Genomic DNA, 18,742 nt, shown 5'->3' with positions numbered 1-18,742 from the left:
GCCCAGCGCGTAACACAGCGGGCGAATCCGGCCGGCTTCCCCCTCCCACCCACATCCAGAGACCCTCCAGCGCGACAGCAAGACAAACAGCGGGCAAACCCGGCCGGCTTCCCCCTCCCACCCACATCCAGAGACCCTCCAGCGCCCCAGCAAGACAAACAGCGAGCGAGTCCGGCCGGCTTCCCCCTCCCACCCACATCCAGAGACCCTCCAGCGCCCCAGCAAGACAAACAGCGGGCGAGTCCGGTCGGCGCCCTCCCACACCCACGTCCGGAGACCCTCCAGCGCACCTTGTACTTGGCGACCACCTGGTTGATGAGCGGCAGGTACTCCTGCACCTTTCGCACGTCAGCGGAGCGCAGCAGCGCCTCGGAGGCGGCCGGGATGTAGGGCAGCACCTCCTCCTCCAGGCACACCACCAGCCGGTGCAGCAGCTGGATCACGCCCGACTGCAGCAGCGGGTACTGGCGCGGGCCCTGCGGCGGCACACGGCGCACGCCGGTCAGACGGTCAGGCACCTGGGTCACATCGAGATGGAGCAGTGAAACACAGGGCGGACCAACGCCCGACCGCATCTTCAGATAGCTTATCGTTGACGCTGTGAGGATGCGTGGGAAGAACTTGACTAAAGACGGAGTTGACCCTTCCACTCCATAGCACGTTCCTTCACCCCTGGAGCGATGCCACCAGAGCACACCGACATTAGCACACGAAACCGAGAGGCTAGTTTGGCCATAAACCACCCCGCGGCGGCGCACGTGCCCGGATCGCTTCAGCCCCGTCGTCGCGCGCGACCCACCTGCAGTGTGTTCAGGAAGATCTGCAGCGCCTCCAGGTAGAGCTGGACGCAGCCGACCAGCCGCATCGTCTGGCCGGCCGAGAAAGCCTTGGTGGTGCGGGCGGTGACGCCGACGGCGTGGCGCGCCTGCCGCTGCAGCCGCTCGGCCAGCGGCGAGCCCTCGGGCGCCGACTCCAGCTGCGCCGACAGCGTGCCCACCTGGCCCACCACCGGGCCCAGCAGCTGCTGCAGCTGCTCGCACTTGTGCTGCCGAGGTGGACACGGGCAGGGGTCACCAGGTGGCGAGGTGGCGCCGGGTGGAAGCATTGGGCGTCACGCAGCGAGAAAAGGCCGAGCGTCGCATAACTGCCCGAGGTGAGGAATGGAACACTTGCGCCCCGTCACGTGCTGACACGAGATGGTTCAATATTCAAACCAGCCAGCCATGATCCCCAAAGCAGCTAATACCACTGGCATGATTAAAATAGTTGAAATGAGCTCCCAATGCGGGATTTTAATGACACCGAACACTGTTAAAATGTCCCCGCAAACATGAAGCACCCGATGACAAAGAAAAACACATCAACCCAAAAGAACTCGCCAAAAGATCACCATTTTCGCTGCAAGATCTAATCTGACTAACCAAAACCCCACGAGCACTTTAAGGCGCACCATTCACCGAACACCTCTACACCACGTGCACGGAGCGATGCCAAGCACGTACGTTGTTGTCCGACGCCGCCGAGATGGTGAGGACGGCGACGGTTTCGAAGAGGTACAGTACGGACGCCGAGCACGCACCATGTTGTCCGACGCCGCCGAGATGATGAGGACGGCGACGGTTTCGAAGAGGTACAGTACGGATGCTGAGCACGTACCTTGTCCGACGTCGCCGAGATGATGAGGACGGCGACGGTTTCGAAGAGGTACAGTACGGACCCCGAGCACGTACCTTATTGTCCGAAGCCGCCGAGATGATGAGGACGGCGACGGTTTCGAAGAGGTACAGCTGGTCCTCGCGGTTGAGCAGCGTGGCGTCGGACGGGTCCAGCGAGAGCAGGTTCTTGATCTGACCCAGGATGGTGTCCGTGAATGGGCCCATCTGCACCCTGACGAGGACACAGCCGAGCTCAGCACGCGGCAAACTTCAGAACTGATGCCAGGCGCGTCAGCACTCGGCATGAACAATGAATCACCTCGATAGATCCCTGCAACTACCCGAGCAGCATTCACTCAGGTATTGGCTGCTGTTTTTATTACACACTTATGGCAGCAACATCCTTGCTTACATACTAAAGATTGACGATTCTTCAAAACTTTCTTCGGTAACTTCACAAACATTATACGTCTTATTCCTTATGGACCTTCTCCAAAAATAAAACGCATCTCGCAAATAAAAGGACAACATCCATCGCATACACTAAGCCCATCGCAACAGACGGCTTTCACAGCTGCCTCTACAGATGCCATACCAAAACCTGCTTACTTGAGACATTTGATGAAACGCGAGAAGAGGTAGACAGCGCGCGCCCTGTTGCGCTCGTTGGGGTGGTTCATCCCCCGCTCGTCCAGGAAGGCAGTCAACACCTGCCAGCCAGGGAACCAGTCAGGCCATCAGTCACCATCAGGACACTCAGGACACCACTCACCAGTCACCATCAGAACACTCAGGACACCAATCACCAGTCATCAGCAGACAACACAGGCAGTTAACATGGGGAGCACAGCACACCAGGACGGCTAGTGTACAGTCCACGGTCCGTTCGTAACCAGGCCTAGGAAACGTCGGAGCTGTCGAAAGAGAGCTCAACAGCGCAGTGGACTCCCAATACATAGGTTCACATCTCACGCGCTACGTATCTCTAACGGTGGACACGGCGCAAGCAACAGAACACCAGCAACTCGTGCGGCGGACGTTACGCCTACGTTACACTGCAAACCGCTTAAGTGTAACAGTATAGTTCAACAGCGCTGTGAGGCGCAGGTTACTGACAGTCGCGCGCACCGCCACGTGCCGCGTCAGTGCTCGGCTGCATGTTCGTTTCAAACGGCGGCCCACCTGCGGCAGGAGGGCCGCCTCCACGGTGAAGAACTTCTCGTAGCGGGAGACCGTCTCGAAGTACTGAAACGGCACGATGTGGTGCGGGTACGAGACGACGTCTGAGGTTACCAGGCGGCGCATCATCGTCTGCAGCAGCGTCACCTTCGCCTGCAACAGCGCCGGGGAGGCGTCAGCCGGCTGCCATGCCAACAGGACTGGACGACCATTCCGGCACGTGACGAGACTGCACTGGGTTCTCTGTTAACGAGATCTCCGACCATACTAAACTGGCGGCATCCGCCGAGGCAGCATGACTGATCCACGTTTGAGAGAGCGGACGGGGTCGCAGTTCAAAAGAAGGCTTCATCAGCCGTCACAGGCATGCCATAATCCGGGCAGCCCACTGTTCATATGGGCAGCACCACGCACCGGCTCGTCGGAGAAGAAGTTGCCAGCGGAGGCGGGCGGCAGCGCCTCGCCCAGCATGTACAGCATGGTGATGGCGGCCTCCACGTCCCGCATGGGCAGCGACTTCCAGCAGTCGAGCGTGGAGCAGATGAACTGCTGCGTGATGTGCAGCACCAGGTCCCGGTCCACGGCCGCCAGGTTGTCGTACAGCACCTTCAGCCGCTTCCTGAGGACGCCCAGAGGTACCGTCGCGTGACGTCACGCGATGCCACTCCCGCCTCCACCATCAGTAGCATATCGGTCGCGTTGTTATGTCAGGCAATGTGGAGCTCCATGTCTGATCTTCCTTAGGTCCGAGTTCGATTAAGCTGAGTGCCCTCATCTCATGGGCCGAGCCTTGATCCTGTCCTGGTTCTCATCTGGCCCGCAGTCCGTACATGCACTCCTAGAGCATGGCCCCGCCATCGTCCTCATCTGACCCGCAGTCCGTACCTGTACTCCTGGAACATGGCCTCATCCTCGCCCATGGCCTGGAAGTCGTAGTCATCGTCGTACTTGAGCTTGTGGATGATGACGTAGACCATGTCACGGACGTGGCCCGTCTCGGCCTCAGACAGCATCGGCTTCGTCTTCAACAACTGCGAACGGGGTCAATCGTCAGCAACGGGGAACATGGTCACTACATCAGATTGTCAAGACAGGCTTTACGCTCTTCCTACACGTGCATATTCTTGGAACGCTTGGGTAGTCCTTTCAACGATGTCTTAATCCTGCAACGTGTTATAACATTTATGTGGAACATTTCCCTTCCATCCCACCTTCACACAAAGTCAAGCAGTGCAGCTATTTACGAGTCTGACGTGGAAAACCCGTCAGCCACGAGGTACGAAATTCAAAAAAGGACATTCATGCACGCACACAACAACCATCCACCTCAAGGCGAAGCCCAAAAAGGTGTCCGACTACTTCCAGTACCACCGGCATTGTAGCACGGAAAAGCACCCACGCCACCGCGCGCCAACAACCACCGCACGAGACCGCCCGAGCGCCGCATAAGACCACCCGAGCGCCGCATAAGACCACCCGAGCGCCGCATAAGACCACCCGAACGCCACGTAAGCCCGCCTCGGCGCCACATAAGACCACCTGAGCGCCACCTACGACCACCCGAGCGCCGCATAAGACCACCCGAACGCCACGTAAGCCCGCCTCAGCGCCACATTAGACCACCTGAGCGCCACCTACGACCACCTGAGCGCCACATAAGACCACCTGAGCGCCACATAAGACCACACGAACGCCGCACCTGCACGTAGTCGCGGGCGAAGTCGATGACGCTGCGCGAAGGGTCGTCGTAGTCGCACTTGAGGAAGGCCAGCATGTGCTGCACCTTGGCACCGATGGCCGCCTCGGTGGCGGCCAGCGCGCCAGACCCGGGCGCCGCCGCCGCCGCCTTGGCCAGCTTGTGGTAGCAGAGCACCAGCTCGATGCCCATGCCGTTCAGTACCTTGCCCAGCTTGCAGAGATAGTCGACGTCCTCGGCCGGCGTCTGCGAAGCGGACACGTGCGGTGCTCCAGACGGGCGACGACAGACAGCTGGTTGCGCGCGCACGAGTGTCCGAAACATACCTCTCAGCAGGCGTAGCGACCGACGCAGCGATGTCGTAGACGTAAAGCGCGACCGTCGCACGAACGCGCATCATCCCTCCACAGGCAATTACCGAGTTAGTCACCATGTACTCGAGCAAACACAACACAGTGTGAACCATACAACATCCGCCTTATTGCAGGCCACTTCAGCGTTCACCCAGTCGCGGGCTAAGTCGAACCCATGCATGCTCTGAACTCGTGCCGGCTCGTGCGTGTCCATCCCCCGGCACGAGCGGCGTCCAGCCCCGTCCACCTCACCTGATCGTTGACGCGCTCCAGCAGCTGGAACACGGCCGCCTGCTGCAGTACGGCGAACAGCGACTCGACCAGCTGCACCTTGGGCACGGGCTCCATGCCCTTGTGCGTGATGTCATGCAGACAGTCGGCGGCCGCCTCCCGCACGTCCACCAGCCCCAGCAGCGTCACCAGCACGGCGACGAAGCGCTCGTTGGCCACCTGCCGACGCGCGGCGCACATACAGCGCGGATCGCACGAGAAATGACGTGCAAGGACACGATTGAATCCCGACATGCTCCCGGGGGCCGAGGAGGGCACAAGAGGGCGCCCTGACGGATTCTGGACGGTCACGCAATCTGTGTACGGGTACAGCTGGCCTGGCTGCTACAGCGTGGCAAACAGGCAACACCTTGCGGAGCGCGGCATGGCGCCAGCACGGGGGTAAAACGGCCTTCGCGTCGCGGACTGCCCGCTGCAGGCTATTCTGCATTTGTCACGGCGGTGGCCGTCAGGCATTCTGGCGACCACCACGCCCTCCCATAGCGGGTTTGTTACCAACATTCCACACACCAAACAAAGGCACTCAAATTCCGAACCAATATTTAACCAAGGCTCAGATCTCAAACTTGACACGCACGGCTAACGTTGCACGGAGTTCACACGCGCTCGACCCGACCCCGGCGCTCAACCTCTCCACCCACCAGGCCGATGTCGATCCAGGAGACGAACTTGCCGACCACCTCGAGGCACATGCAGACGAGATGGGGCTGCGTGGTGGCGTACGACTGCAGCGTGCCGTGCCATGACTCCACCAGCTGCAGCACGCACTTCTCACGCATGGCGTCGCGGATGCGCGTGTTGCGGCGCGCCTCCTGCTCAGAGTGCACCACGTCCCGGTCCACGATCTGCGGGGGGGGGGAGGGGTGAGGACAGCGGAGACTGGTCACGGTACATCTCCGAGACGGTTCGCCTGATGCCAGGGCCGAAAAGGTGATAAATGGCGTCGATGACCTTAATGAAGACAAAAACGGCCTCGAGCCGTCTGCCTAGAACTGGCATTGAGGCTGGGTATTGCTTGTCCTCAACGCACCCGCAACGCCGAATTTGCGATGCGACAGGACGAGCCGATCCAGCAAGTTTCGTCTCATAAAAGCAAGCTAGGAGCCTTCGGAACTTTGAACCGCGCCAAGCCCGCTATCACACTGGAAAGGTCATTTTTACTCCATATGTACTCCATGTGTTTACTTTTTAACCATAATGACCATAACGAAGACAACATACAAATAATTTTTGAACGTGTCAGTAATACCAGGCGGTTCATGGTGCGCATGTTCTTTGGCGATGATCACCAGGGAACAGGGTCGATGGTTCACCTCACGGAACTACGCTGAAAAAATCCCACTGCGGCTGAGTGGCGGGGGACCGGTACGCGTGCTGCGACGCAACATATGCAAATCGCTAGCACTTGGGCAGGCCGCCCACTCGCGCGCCCACACACGCACCACCCGATGTACAACCTCCCGGATCCTTCGCGCCGGAGCCGTGCGAGGCTGCGGGAGCCGGCCCACGTCCCCTCGGACGCCGACACGGGTGGGTCGCGTACCTCCTGGTCGATCTGCAGCAGAGTGCGCAGGTACATGTCAACAGCGGGCGGGCCCAGCGCGGCCATGCCCATCAGGTCCAGCAGGAAGGTCGGCCAGCGGTCCGGGAAGTCGGCGACGAAGATCAGAGCGAACACCTGCGCAGCCTTGTTGCGCAGGTACGTCTTGGCGCCGGCGGCTCCCAGCTTGCACTGCGAAGGACGGCGCGCCGCGGTCAATGGCGAGTGCTGACGTTGGTGGCCGGCTACGGCCACGAGCTGGCTCACGGCGGCGAACAGCAAGAACCAGCACATAACGCGGCCGAGGTGTAATTAATCCTACGACACGAAGCTCAGCAGGACTACAGTGCGCGCAAGACCACCAGACACGCACTCTATAAAGGCAGCCGCGGCTCGCGTCCCGCAAGAGACCAAGCCAACCCCAGCAGCGCTGATCACAAGCAGCGGCCGAGGTCTGCGACCCCAGCACCCCGCCCTTCCCCGCTGCCACACACCTGGCGCTGCACCCAGCCGCTGATGAAGAGCCGCACGGCGGGCGCCGCACCGTCGGCCTCGGCCGGGTAGCGCGTCTTGACGAAGTGCTCCACCGCCTGCAGGCAGTAGAACTGCACGTGCTCCTCAGCGTCGAGCGCCGGCGAGAGCAGCGCGTCCACGCACAGCCGCCAGCCGTCGTCGGACGCCTTGAGGCCGTCCAGGTAGGCGAGGCCGGCCCGCTGCAGCTGCGCGTCCGGCTCGATGAGGCCGCGTAGCCGGCGCACGAACTCCTCGGCCGCCACCGCCTCCATCGCCGCCTGCGGCAGCGTCGGGCCGATGGTGATGGTGGTGGTGGCAGTGGTGGCCAGGCTGGGGTGAGTCGATGTAGGAAGTTGCATTATTGGGACAAGGAGAGGCAAAAGTTCATATGGGCAAAATTCCTTGGGACTGCCCCGGACCACCCTTTTGATATGGCTACCCAGCATATATTATTGTAACCAAGACCACCTGTGTTTCACGTCGCAACAGAGGCGCCTTATGTCGTGTTTGAAGCACTCTGTAATTGGCTGATGGTGACTGCGGTTGACCCGCCTGCCGATGCCAGCGGCCATTCTGCGCCCATCTGTATCACACCATGTTGTGGACATTGCTCAGCACCAGCACTTGCTACTCAATAACACGCACGCACGCACGCACGCATGCACGCATCAAAAGGCTGTGGAAAACAATACCCTGAGCCCAACATTTTTGCTAATCATGTAACACACACATGAAAAACTGCAGAAAGCAATACCCTGAGGTGATACCACACACATGAAAAACTGCAGACACCATCAAGTATCACATGGCTTGATACCTGACTGCCTTAACCAGTGATATCTTGTTGATAACTGATAACATGACTTGATAACAGTTGCTGTTCCACCACTCACTTATAAGGTACACAGATATAGAAAAATGGGCTGTGAGCATATGCCCTCCAAAACAGGGTGATTACACACCAGGCTTATGCACTCTCCAAAATGGTGGGTGTACACTAGGTCTACATTCCCCCTCCCCCCCAAAAAAATATTGGGGATCATTGTACACACCCAGCTTATGCACACTTATAGTCTTGGAGGGCATTGAGTGTGCACAACTGGCCCAAACACCACCCACACTGGGGATCCAGTCCACACAACCAAGGCCATGTAACTGGGCAGGACAGCTCACAATTTGATCAGAACCCATGATCAATAATGCTGGGCTAAACTGCCATTTTTTCTGTGATCACCAACATTGCATGGCTCATGGCATGAAAGTTGATGTGCATAGCAGGCTGCAACAGCTCTCCAATGCAGCAGCATGGTGGTTGATGACTTTGCCCCTTGACCTGGTGTAATGAGATGAGGCCTCCCAGACCAAAGGCTTTCAGTTTAAAGCTGAACCATGTTGGAACCACATTATCAGGTGTTTGCCCTTGACAAAAATCTATCATAATGCATTCATATTAAACATGTTGCATGCAAATTTCATTCATCAGCTAGCAATTTCACCTTTTCATTTCCCCAACATATGACAATACCAAGTTGTGCACAGAGTAATGCTCATTTGAGGTAGTCAATGCTTACTTTGCACTTCTTGCTCTCAGACATAGGTAAAGCTTGAAATAGACAATGTATCAATATATAATATATTACCATGATTCTGCTCTCAAAGGCATCTGCCAATTGGAAAAAGAAACAGCATTTGCAAGTATGTGGGCAATGCCCATGTAAATTGGTACCACAATGGCATAAAGCTGGAGCAATGCAGTGGCTGGGTGGGCCAGGAGTTTCAGAGGGTGTGTAAGTCTCATATGTAGCTGGCCTCTATTTGGAGCATTTTGGAGTCTAGTGCCTAGCCACACTCCATTTTTCAGTGCAGTGATGATTTGTAACCAACATCCATTTGGGAGGATATACATGCATGGTCAAAGAATGCACTGTTCATTTACTAAAACAGTGATCTCAGTATTACACCCTCCTCATGTATCAAACTGTACCTACATGCACATGAAGTTTAGGTAAAAAAATGTATCCACTACACAGCATGCCTACATGTCATCCTTCTGCTACACTTTGCTTTCATACACACCAAACTCAGGCTAGCAAAAATGTGTTTAAAGGGAGTATTCCACATTTCTATAAGATTATGAACTAAAATAGCCATCTTGAAAATCTTTGGGTTCAGTCTACAGACCTGCCTTTCTTAAGACCTAAATCCCTAAGACCATTTCTGAGCTCCATATCTGTGAAGATGGTGGGACTATTTCAGGGAGAGCAGTTTAAGGACACCTTAGTAGGTATGACATCAAAATAAAATGATTGAAATCCTACCATTCCATAAGCCATGATCAAGGCCAAGAACAAAACAATGGTCAAATCATTCATATCTTGTGTTTTGGACACCAGACATGATGCCCATTAATTGACTCATGAACAACTTTGTGCAAGGTATGATGGCTCAATCAAACAATGATGTATCAATGAACATATGTACTCAACAGAGAAATAATGCTGTCTAAAGCAGTCTTTTGTGTTTACAAGTACACCAATAATTATAAGTAAGTTAGTTTCATGATGTCTGATGCTTGCTTCAACATCTGCAAATGTGAGACATTCCCTTTATGTTTGAATTATTCAGGGTGCAAAACTATTTTCACAGCACTACATCTGAAATTCCCTTTGCAATGTAACAATGCCCAGAGATTATTTGTGTGGTGAAATTGATGGTGACTGAACCAAACTCCAGTAATCCACCATTATGGTGTACATACCATGCAATTCTGTTGACTGATGAAATGAAATCTAAATGAAAACTGACACATGAAATTCTGTTGGAAATGGCATAACTGTTTAGCAGTCTGGCATGGGCATGGATTGTGCTTGAGTTACATTACACAAATATCAGCCTAAACATGGCAGAAAACAAGTGTCTGAAAAATGCTGAAATAATCATGCCCCTGATTCGATTCCGAGCTCTCTCAGTCCTGCTGGTTGCCCAATGACGATCATGCCCACTTAGACCAACAGAGCACGGAAATTAGGAAAATGTTTCCAACTTACACTGGTGTTTTTCCGGTGATCGTGCACTCGAGACAATATTCAACACTGTAACGCCCTTAAAACGTGCTAAACTCAGGTGGCTTAAATCATACTTTATGTTCCCTCCGTCCACTGAAGTGTTAGATATACATCAATCTTACGACACACAGCGCAACCGCTTCTCCATCGCCATACCGTCGCGACGCGCCGGAAATCGTTGCGCATGCTGATGCCGGTCTTGCGTCGTTTTCGTCATTTGGTATCTACTCTAATACTGCCAAAATTTGCTAGAGGCGCATTGAAGACTTATCTCTGTGCATCCTGTCTTATGTTTAAACCAGTGATATTAATATGAATCAATTCACATCAAAATTAGGATATTGCATTTTTACAAAGGCTGCACGTCACGTACCCTATTAAGGAAATATTTATATTGCCAGTTAAACAACGACTGAAAATATAAATAGATGAAACGGCTACATACTCATAGTACGTTTCTCCGTCGACGTGACCATCAGCTATTTTTGTTTCTTGCACTTTAAGCTATTAGAGCCAAGGATATGCTGTCTCGTTGCAGAAACATGCGATCAAGTCAACAATTTTCTGCCAATGTTTTGCGTTAGTTCTAGTCTTCGATCTGTTTTTTGCTGCTGCCTTTATCACATGCGTTATACATTATTCGCCATCGTTTCACCTTACCAAAAATTTTGACCATCCTTAATGCAAAAATGTAAATGTGTATTTAAATATCATCAAACAAGCTAACTGTGCTGCCTATCTAGCCCAATTACCGGTCCTTGCACTCGGTCCATTGAACACAGCGGGCACATTCCCAACACCCTATGTACTTTTCGAAAATACCCAACCTTAACAACATCCCGGGAACGTGCTGGGGCCCCGCGATTGTTTTGGTCGAAGGTCAGCGCCGGTTAGCCGTGATATTGACAGAACGATATTGCCCTAGGGCTATTGGGTGCAGAAATTGAAGGCGAGAGGTGGGGGGTTGCCCGGTCCTGCTGTTTTGCGCCTGCCCTGTGACCCTAGTGTTGGAGGCCTTAAAGGTGTTGGTTTAAGATGGTAATCTCTACGTCCCTAAGTCACTTGGACACATAGCTACATGTCCGACAGGTGGCTTGACAACTGCAAAATTAGGTTAGCGTAGTCAAGCTCTTCACAAACTAGATCAGAGGCTTTTGTTATGCATAGCTTGGAGCAAAACTGCATTGTTACTTTGCACCCCCCCCCCCCCCCCAACATTCCACAGAAAATGTGAAGGTCACATGCCTAAGTATAACCATGTTTTTTCAGGTCTAAATCTGGCACTGTGACAATGTCATCTCTCCAAAAGCAAGCACTAAAAATGAAGTGTCCTCTTCCACCTATGGGAAATGTACCAGGAGCTTCTGCTGGCAGGTATGTGAATTGTGTGTGTCTGTGTGTGCAATGATAGTGTGCATCCCGTACCCAGGTGTGATGAATGCCATGAGTGGTTTAACACAGATATAAACACACATATATAGTCTTATCTCTCTCTAATTATTTTTGGGACAATGGGTATAAGTCTTGGCAAAATTTTGAAACAACATGCTGCAACATGGCTGGAAGTTTACAAGATCCATGTTCAGATAGATGACCACAGTGATGTTACTTTATGTCATGCATGGCCCAAACCCAGGCTACACAAAGTGGCAGCAGCAGGATCACCAGGGTTCTGCTGATCCTGTTGCTGCCCCACCTCTGTACCACACATGCCCATGCCAGGCAGATGCCTTGATTTGCTGAGTAGCATGTCTCAGCAAGCCTTTTTTACTCTTATGGATAACTAATTATCATTCTGATTTTGAGCAGATGATTAATTCAGTATTAGCCTTGGAGAGCTGCTGTGAAAATAAAGGTTGGGCAGTATGCTAAAAATAGTAATTTAATATGAATAGGTGGTCAAAAGAATAGGTCAAAAGGTGGTCATTTGACTAGCTCCATCTTTTTTGCTCTAGGTTTGGATGTGCAGTGTGACTGTTTGGATAAATTATCATGGATGGTCAAGAACCTCAGATTAAGGGCCTCTTCACTCCAAATTAAGTACACAGATGCTCAACATTGTGTCATGGGCCACCATGTAATCTGCGTGATGGTCAGTATGTAATGTTATACCCATTTGTTCAATGCTCTTTTGTTTTGTTTTTTTATGCCATGTATTGTACCATGCACCTCACAGTATTTTTAAAGAATACTTTAACCATTGCTGGTTTCACCTTTCAGTATAACATGATCAGGATTATCATCATTTGTCAAGGAGCTCTTCTTGCAGGAACTCACATCTCCAAGCCTTTTACATAGTGGGCTGTATCTCATCATGTGGGTAAATAGTCTAGCCTGTGGGTAACCTTGTAAGGTATTTGGTAAGTTGGGCACAGCTATGTCTGGATCCATGTCCTATGCTGACCCCCATCTTCCATCAGCAGGTGTCATTGAGACATGACTGACCACCTGGCAGCAGTGCTTCATCCCATCCCATCGGCAGGTGTCGGCCAAACCTGACGCTGCCCAGCTAGCAGCAGTACTTCATCCCATCCCTCATCATCAGATGTTGGTAGGGCCTGACACCGACCATCTCGCAGCGGTACTTCATCCCATCCCCTGTCAGCAGGTGTTGGTGGGACCCGACACTGACCGCCTGGCAGTGATTCTTCATCCGATCCCCTGTCAGCAGGCCTCAGCGGGACCTGTCACCGACCACCTGGTATTTCATCCCATCCCCTGTCAGCAGGTGTTGGTGGGACCCGACACTGACCGCCTGGCAGTGGTTCTTCATCCGATCCCCTGTCAGCAGGCCTCAGCGGGACCTGACACCGACCACCTGGTATTTCATCCCATCCCCTGTCAGCAGGTGCTGGTGGGACCCGACACTGACCGCCTGGCAGTGGTTCTTCATCCGATCCCCTGTCAGCAGGCCTCAGCGGGACCTGACACCGACCACCTGGTATTTCATCCCATCCCCTGTCAACAGGCGTAGGCGGGACCTGACACCGACCACCTGGCAGCGGTATTTCAGCTCTGCTGAAGATGTCCAGCTGGATGGAGGAGACGTGTTCCACGTGTACCGGTCTGGCTCCTCCGGGCCGCTGCTCGTGCTCTTGCACGGCGGCGGCTTCAGTGGGCTCACCTGGGCGCTCTTCACGGTCAGTGGCTGACAGCTTGGCAGACATTTTGGCTCTATCGTTTGTGTAGAAGTCTCAAATTGTTGCATTACTGCCCTGTGAGCACAGTAGACAGTTTTGGTGTCAGTTGACATGAGCTTTTAGTGTTCCTTACCTTATGATTGTTTCTGGTGCTGCCTGTCACGTTTTTTCTGACAATGTACCTATTCTTTATTCAAACTTTTCTTGGTCAACCTCATCACCAAAATCCTGACGAACTCACCAGTGAGCCTTGGTGAGCATCACGGGTCTGTAACCACCGACTTTCATTGACCTTGCTATTCAGCATGAGAGCCTCATCATGAGTTCTGTTTGACTCATTTGGACATCATGGCCATTTGTTAAGGTGCAGGGTGTCACTGATTTTTTTGGGAACTGACAGACATTGTGGCAAAATTTGTTCAGCTTGATGCCAGGGATATGAATACAAATTAATGTCACCAGAACTCGGCCACTCCCGCTGCCTCTCCCCCCCCCCCCCCCCCTCCCCCACACCACCACCACAACACCACGCCCACACTGCTGTCCGCGCCACACACTGCTGTCCTTTGACTCTGAACGCTCATCTAGACATGGCCGCCCGATCTGCGTTGCCCGGGGCGCATAGATGCTGGATTGGCCGTCATCCGACTCGCTGCGTGATTGGTCGACCTGATTTGACCCAAGACACATGTGCAATAGCATGAAAAAGTATCCACGTCTTTGGCACTCAGGTGGCTGAACTCTGCCACACTGCGGATGGAAGTACTATGGGCCTTTTCCGGTCGTCACTGGTATTCGCCGAAAGTCCAGCATACCTTCCTGTTCACTGATCACTTTGAACCATGCCTGTTGTGGGCCCACCTGTTGCCTCTTCCCTCCACATCAGCGAACAGCCGCGTGTGCCGGATGTCTCGCGCGCGATCCACCTCACGGGCGCCTTTCAGGAGCGGATAGTGCAGAGTGTGGACTGCCAGGTGCTGGCCGTGGACATGCGCGGTCACGGCGAGACGGCTGCCGCCGACGAGAAGGACCTGTCCATGGAGCGGCTGGTCAGGTGAGGGTCGAGCCGGCGGCGTGCGCTCCAGACAGGCCGGCGGTGGGGAGGGTCGGTGCTGGAGCGCGGTGAGGAGGGCAGTGCTAGTAGTTGAGGCTTTAGGGAGCTTCGGCCGCGCGGTCATGTAGCGCCCATCAGTGAGGAGGGATGCCGAGCGTGCTGCTACACTCCAGTGCACAAGTGTATGGTGCTAAGCTATCCTGTCATTGGCGTAAATGTTGGCCCTGTTATGACCTTTCAGTGGAAGTTATCTCGTCCAAGAGCTTGCGATTCTGCGACACCGTGGTTGCGGTGACGGCCGTAGGTTCAGTGACTTTATCGACAGATGCCGTTTTGAACCGAGCGTTCCCAGTGCCTCTTGCTCCAAGACGGGTCTCCCCGGATACTCTCCTTCGCCGTGCCTTGACCCCTGACAACCTCCCCGTCCCCCGCCACCGCGTAGTGACCTGACGTCGGTGGTATCGGCCGTGTACGGGCCGGCCGCGCCGCCGGCCGTCCTGGTCGGCCACAGCCTGGGCGGCGCGCTGGCCGTGCACGCGGCCCACGCCTGGTGCTGCGGCCCGCTCGTCGGCCTCGTCGTCATCGACGTGGTCGAGGGCACGGCCGTCGACGCGCTCGGCGCCATGCACACCTTCCTGCGCGGCCGGCCCGAGCGCTTCGCCTCCGTCCAGCACGGCATCGAGTGGTGGTCAGTGGAGCGCGGTGCGGTTTGGTCTGTCCACTCGATAGGTCAGACGCGTGATGATCGATACTAGATAGTGTCGAGGCAGTATGGAGGCGGGGGTGTCACGTGACGAGCGCGAAGAAGACCTGCAAAACCATGACGGGTCTTTGCTTGGCTGCTGTGCATTTATGTCGCTTTCGTTGTGTTTTATTGTTCTGCCTCATCATTGCGTTACTTTGCTGTCGGTTTGGCAGTATTAATCGGCGCTGCAGGCTGCCATGGTGTGTTTCAGCGTGAAGTCCGGAGCTGTCAGGAATGCAGAATCGGCGCGCGTTTCCGTGCCGGGACAACTAAAAAAGTAAGCGGTTGTCATTTTTCCTGGGCAACATGTCCTTGTGTTCGTTCCCTTGCGTTCCTTTTCATACATGCTCACGATTTTCACGCACAATCAACGTTTAAATACGGGATGCCGATAGTGTAGTGGTTAACGCGTCTGCGTTAACCACCCCCGCCCTTCCTGCCAGGGTGAGAGGCAGGCGACGCCATATAGCCTTAGCAGCTGGGTGCGTCGTAAAGCCCCAGTGACACACACACAACGTTTAAATACGCCACAATGCAACGCCGCTGCGCCCACCTCTCAGCGGCGCTTGGTGAACGTGAGAGGCTGCCTGTGTGGTTGCTCGCTTGGCCCGGCCCGGTGCGGAGCGGTAAGCCACGTCCGTCCACCTGACGTGCGGCCCTGACCGGGCAGCGTGAAGACGGACGCGCCGGCCACCCGTGACCTGGCGGCCGGCCTGAGCAGCGGCAGTCCGACCTCGCCGCCGGCCAGCGCCGCCGCCGCCGCCCGGCCGGCCGGCTCCATCCCCGAGGAGGAGGAGGACGAGGACGAGCAGGAGACCCCCGCCGCACCGCAGCCGAGCCCGCCGCCCACGGCCGCCCAGGTGAGGGGCTCGGCCGGACGGCACGTGCCGAGCGCTCTTCGACGGAGCAGCTGGCCTGCAGCTATACCCCCCCCCCCCCCCCCTGTCGTGATTTGGTCGTGTGTGGGTCTGATACTGTCCGCTTCCTTCGCTGGAGATTCATGGTTTTCCAATGAAACTCCCCCTCTGCACACTTATGTGGTTCCCAGTTGAAGAAGTCACTTTTGCTATTAATATGAATAGCTCGCCATTATTAAACTTATATGGATTAATGTAGTAATTTTAGATCGAGCAGCTAGGCGTGGCCCACGTGAAATTGTTGAGCACCGACGTGGCTTCCACCTATAAGGCTTTGGGCGATTCTCACACACACACACAATATGGGAAGAACTCCTAACGCGCTTGTGCGTGCAGTCTACACCCGTCGTTTTGAGCACGGCGCCTCCAGCCATCACATCTGCCGCGTGTAGCCGACATGTCTCGACCTCGCCTTCTCTTGCGGGTGCGCCCACGTCTGGGACCAGGGACGTCAGCAGGTGCCCCAGCCAGCACCGACGGCGCTGCCCTGTCCGCAGTCCTACACCTGGCGGATCGACCTGGCGTCGACGGAGCCGCACTGGCAGGGCTGGTTCCGCGGCCTGTCCGGCCTCTTCCTGTCCGCGCCGCCTCCCAAAGTTCTCCTGCTGGCCGGCATAGATCGGCTCGACCGCGAGCTCTCCGTCGGCCAGATGCAGGGTCAGTCGGGCGGGCGCCGGGGTCGACTCCAGGCGGCGGCCGTGCGCGGTGCCGGGCGGTGACAGATGTGCTGTTGCGGGGCGCCCATGTTGTGATTCAAGGGTTGGAAAGCCGTGTCGGTTTGGTCACGTGACTACGGCTGATGGCTTGTGTTGTGGCTGATAGATAGTATTATGTCTCCCCCATTCCTGACACTGTTCGCGGCTCATAGTTCTTTAATGCTGAATGTGAGACGCACTCATATGTGCCTCCGGCTTCCTCTCCATCGGTATGTAGACTGGACGTAGCGACGATGGTTAAGCGTGTTGCGACATGCTTTGGAATCGCATGCACTTTGTTCCACTATGGCGCCATCTCTGGACTAATGTAGAACCTCAATCTAGAGACATCGGCGCTAGATGACGCTCCGTCTCGCCAGGCAGCTCCATATTTTGGCATATCCGGCGTTTACGCTGTATCGCCGGATTGCAGGCAAGTTCCAGATCCAGGTGGTGCCCCGCTCTGGTCACGCCGTGCACGAGGACGTGCCGGACCGGGTTGCCGGCATAGTCGCCACCTTCCTGGTCCGCAACAAGCTCACGCACGCGCTGGATGGCTTCCAGACGTAAGGAACGGCTGACGTGAGGCGGTGGCGTCCTGCCGGTGGACCGGGCCGTGCGCATCAGTTGCCATGATTCAGCCCACGTTCAGTGTTTTGAGAGGCGTAGATTTCTGTACAGTGCGATTTCAAAATGACTTCGTCCTATCTATAGGGAGCGTAGGGTGGTGTCCAGTTTTTTATGTATCTACCAGTTATGTGTTTGCTGTGATATACCACGGAGGCTAGGCATGGTCGATTACCTCACCACGTCAGCTGATTAATAAAGGTAAAGCAATGCATGCCAGCGCTCCTGCTTGCCTCGTGTTATTTCGTTACAACTGATGAATGCACCTTGTCATCGTAATCTGCGAGCTTGTTCGTCCCGGCAGCCCCACTGTGCTTAAGTGTGTCGATGTGTTTGTTTTGCGTCCCACTCCATCTTGCGTCGTTTTTATATCAGGAAAACAATGCTCACTGGCGGGCCTGCCGTTTTCTCCCTGACATATTCCCCCGGTCTGTTCCACAGGATACCTCCCGGCTGCTAGACGTCCGACGGTGTGCGGAGTGATGTGTGACAGGAAGGCGCTGGCTCAAAACGGATTGAAAAGCAGGCGCGCAATGGCTACTGGTGTGATGTCGAAAATGTGTGACGTGTTACGTAATTGTGATCTACGTTTTGACACGTGCCGCTGAAGCCATGTACTTAATGAAGGAATGTGTGGTACCGTAATTTGCAACAGCAGTGTTCCCTGCTGACTAATGAAATATATGTCTGATCAACCTGTGTCGGGCCATTGACTTATTACGTACGACGTATGACGTGTGACGTGTGTAATGGACGAGGCCGTGTCCTCGCCCGATGTCCGGAGGCCGGGCGGTCGTGCGCCGCGCCGTACATCCGCTGGCGCTGTAAATGATCGTATAGACTTGGTGCACTGCAGTGCCTTATGCCACTACAGATCAGAGGCCACATCAAGGATGCAGGGGCTCATGCGGGGCTCAACATCACTTGCGTGCTCACTTGTATATGGCTCCATCTGAAACCGAAATCGACCACATTTTGGTTGTCGCTGCAAATGATTGCTTTAGATTTGTGCATCGGGCCGGGGTTTATTGGATTATCAATGATTCGGCTGAGATATGAATGTAGATAGCCGCATATTCACGTCGTGTTTGTGCCAGCTGCAACGCAACCATATCTTTTCCCCTCAAAATAGATGTACTTTCGGCTTCCCGTATCCCACTGAACGGTACATCTCCTTCGCCGACGGCAGCGGAACCGGGCCATTCTGCACGGAATCGAGGTCTGCCCAACGTTGCGTCGTACCACTGGCATGGGTTTAAATAAACCCCGCAC

At 54.7% G+C, this 18,742-nt stretch overlaps 2 protein-coding genes across 2 annotated transcripts; one reads left to right on the top strand and one right to left on the bottom strand.

Annotated features, from left to right (window-relative positions):
* Nucleotides 1–1,743: 1,743 nt before the first annotated feature.
* LOC119091174 (exportin-T) lies at nucleotides 1,744–10,438 on the bottom strand (the record flags this gene model as incomplete). The annotated part of the gene is given in 11 exon segments (XM_037213832.1): nucleotides 1,744–1,887; nucleotides 2,265–2,365; nucleotides 2,838–2,987; nucleotides 3,249–3,453; nucleotides 3,720–3,865; nucleotides 4,534–4,776; nucleotides 5,136–5,333; nucleotides 5,816–6,019; nucleotides 6,718–6,906; nucleotides 7,209–7,505; nucleotides 10,275–10,438. Coding segments are annotated over 10 exon segments (1,871 nt in total), but the record flags the coding sequence as incomplete, so codon positions are not given.
* Nucleotides 10,439–11,069: 631 nt separating this feature from the next.
* Nucleotides 11,070–18,742, top strand: LOC119091171 (protein phosphatase methylesterase 1). The gene is made up of 11 exons (XM_037213829.1): nucleotides 11,070–11,097; nucleotides 11,562–11,666; nucleotides 13,261–13,432; nucleotides 14,377–14,486; nucleotides 14,929–15,174; nucleotides 15,443–15,508; nucleotides 15,902–15,935; nucleotides 16,044–16,091; nucleotides 16,646–16,805; nucleotides 17,277–17,409; nucleotides 17,912–18,742. Coding segments are annotated over exons 1-11 (1,095 nt in total). The 5' UTR covers nucleotides 11,070–11,095; the 3' UTR covers nucleotides 17,931–18,742.

Source organism: Pollicipes pollicipes, unplaced genomic scaffold, assembly GCF_011947565.3.
Source record: "Pollicipes pollicipes isolate AB1234 unplaced genomic scaffold, Ppol_2.1 Scaffold_332;HRSCAF=371_pilon_pilon_pilon, whole genome shotgun sequence".
Lineage (NCBI taxonomy): Eukaryota > Metazoa > Arthropoda > Thecostraca > Pollicipedomorpha > Pollicipedidae > Pollicipes > Pollicipes pollicipes.
Note: the sequence above shows the minus strand (reverse complement) of the source record. Positions and strands in the feature narration are given on the sequence as shown.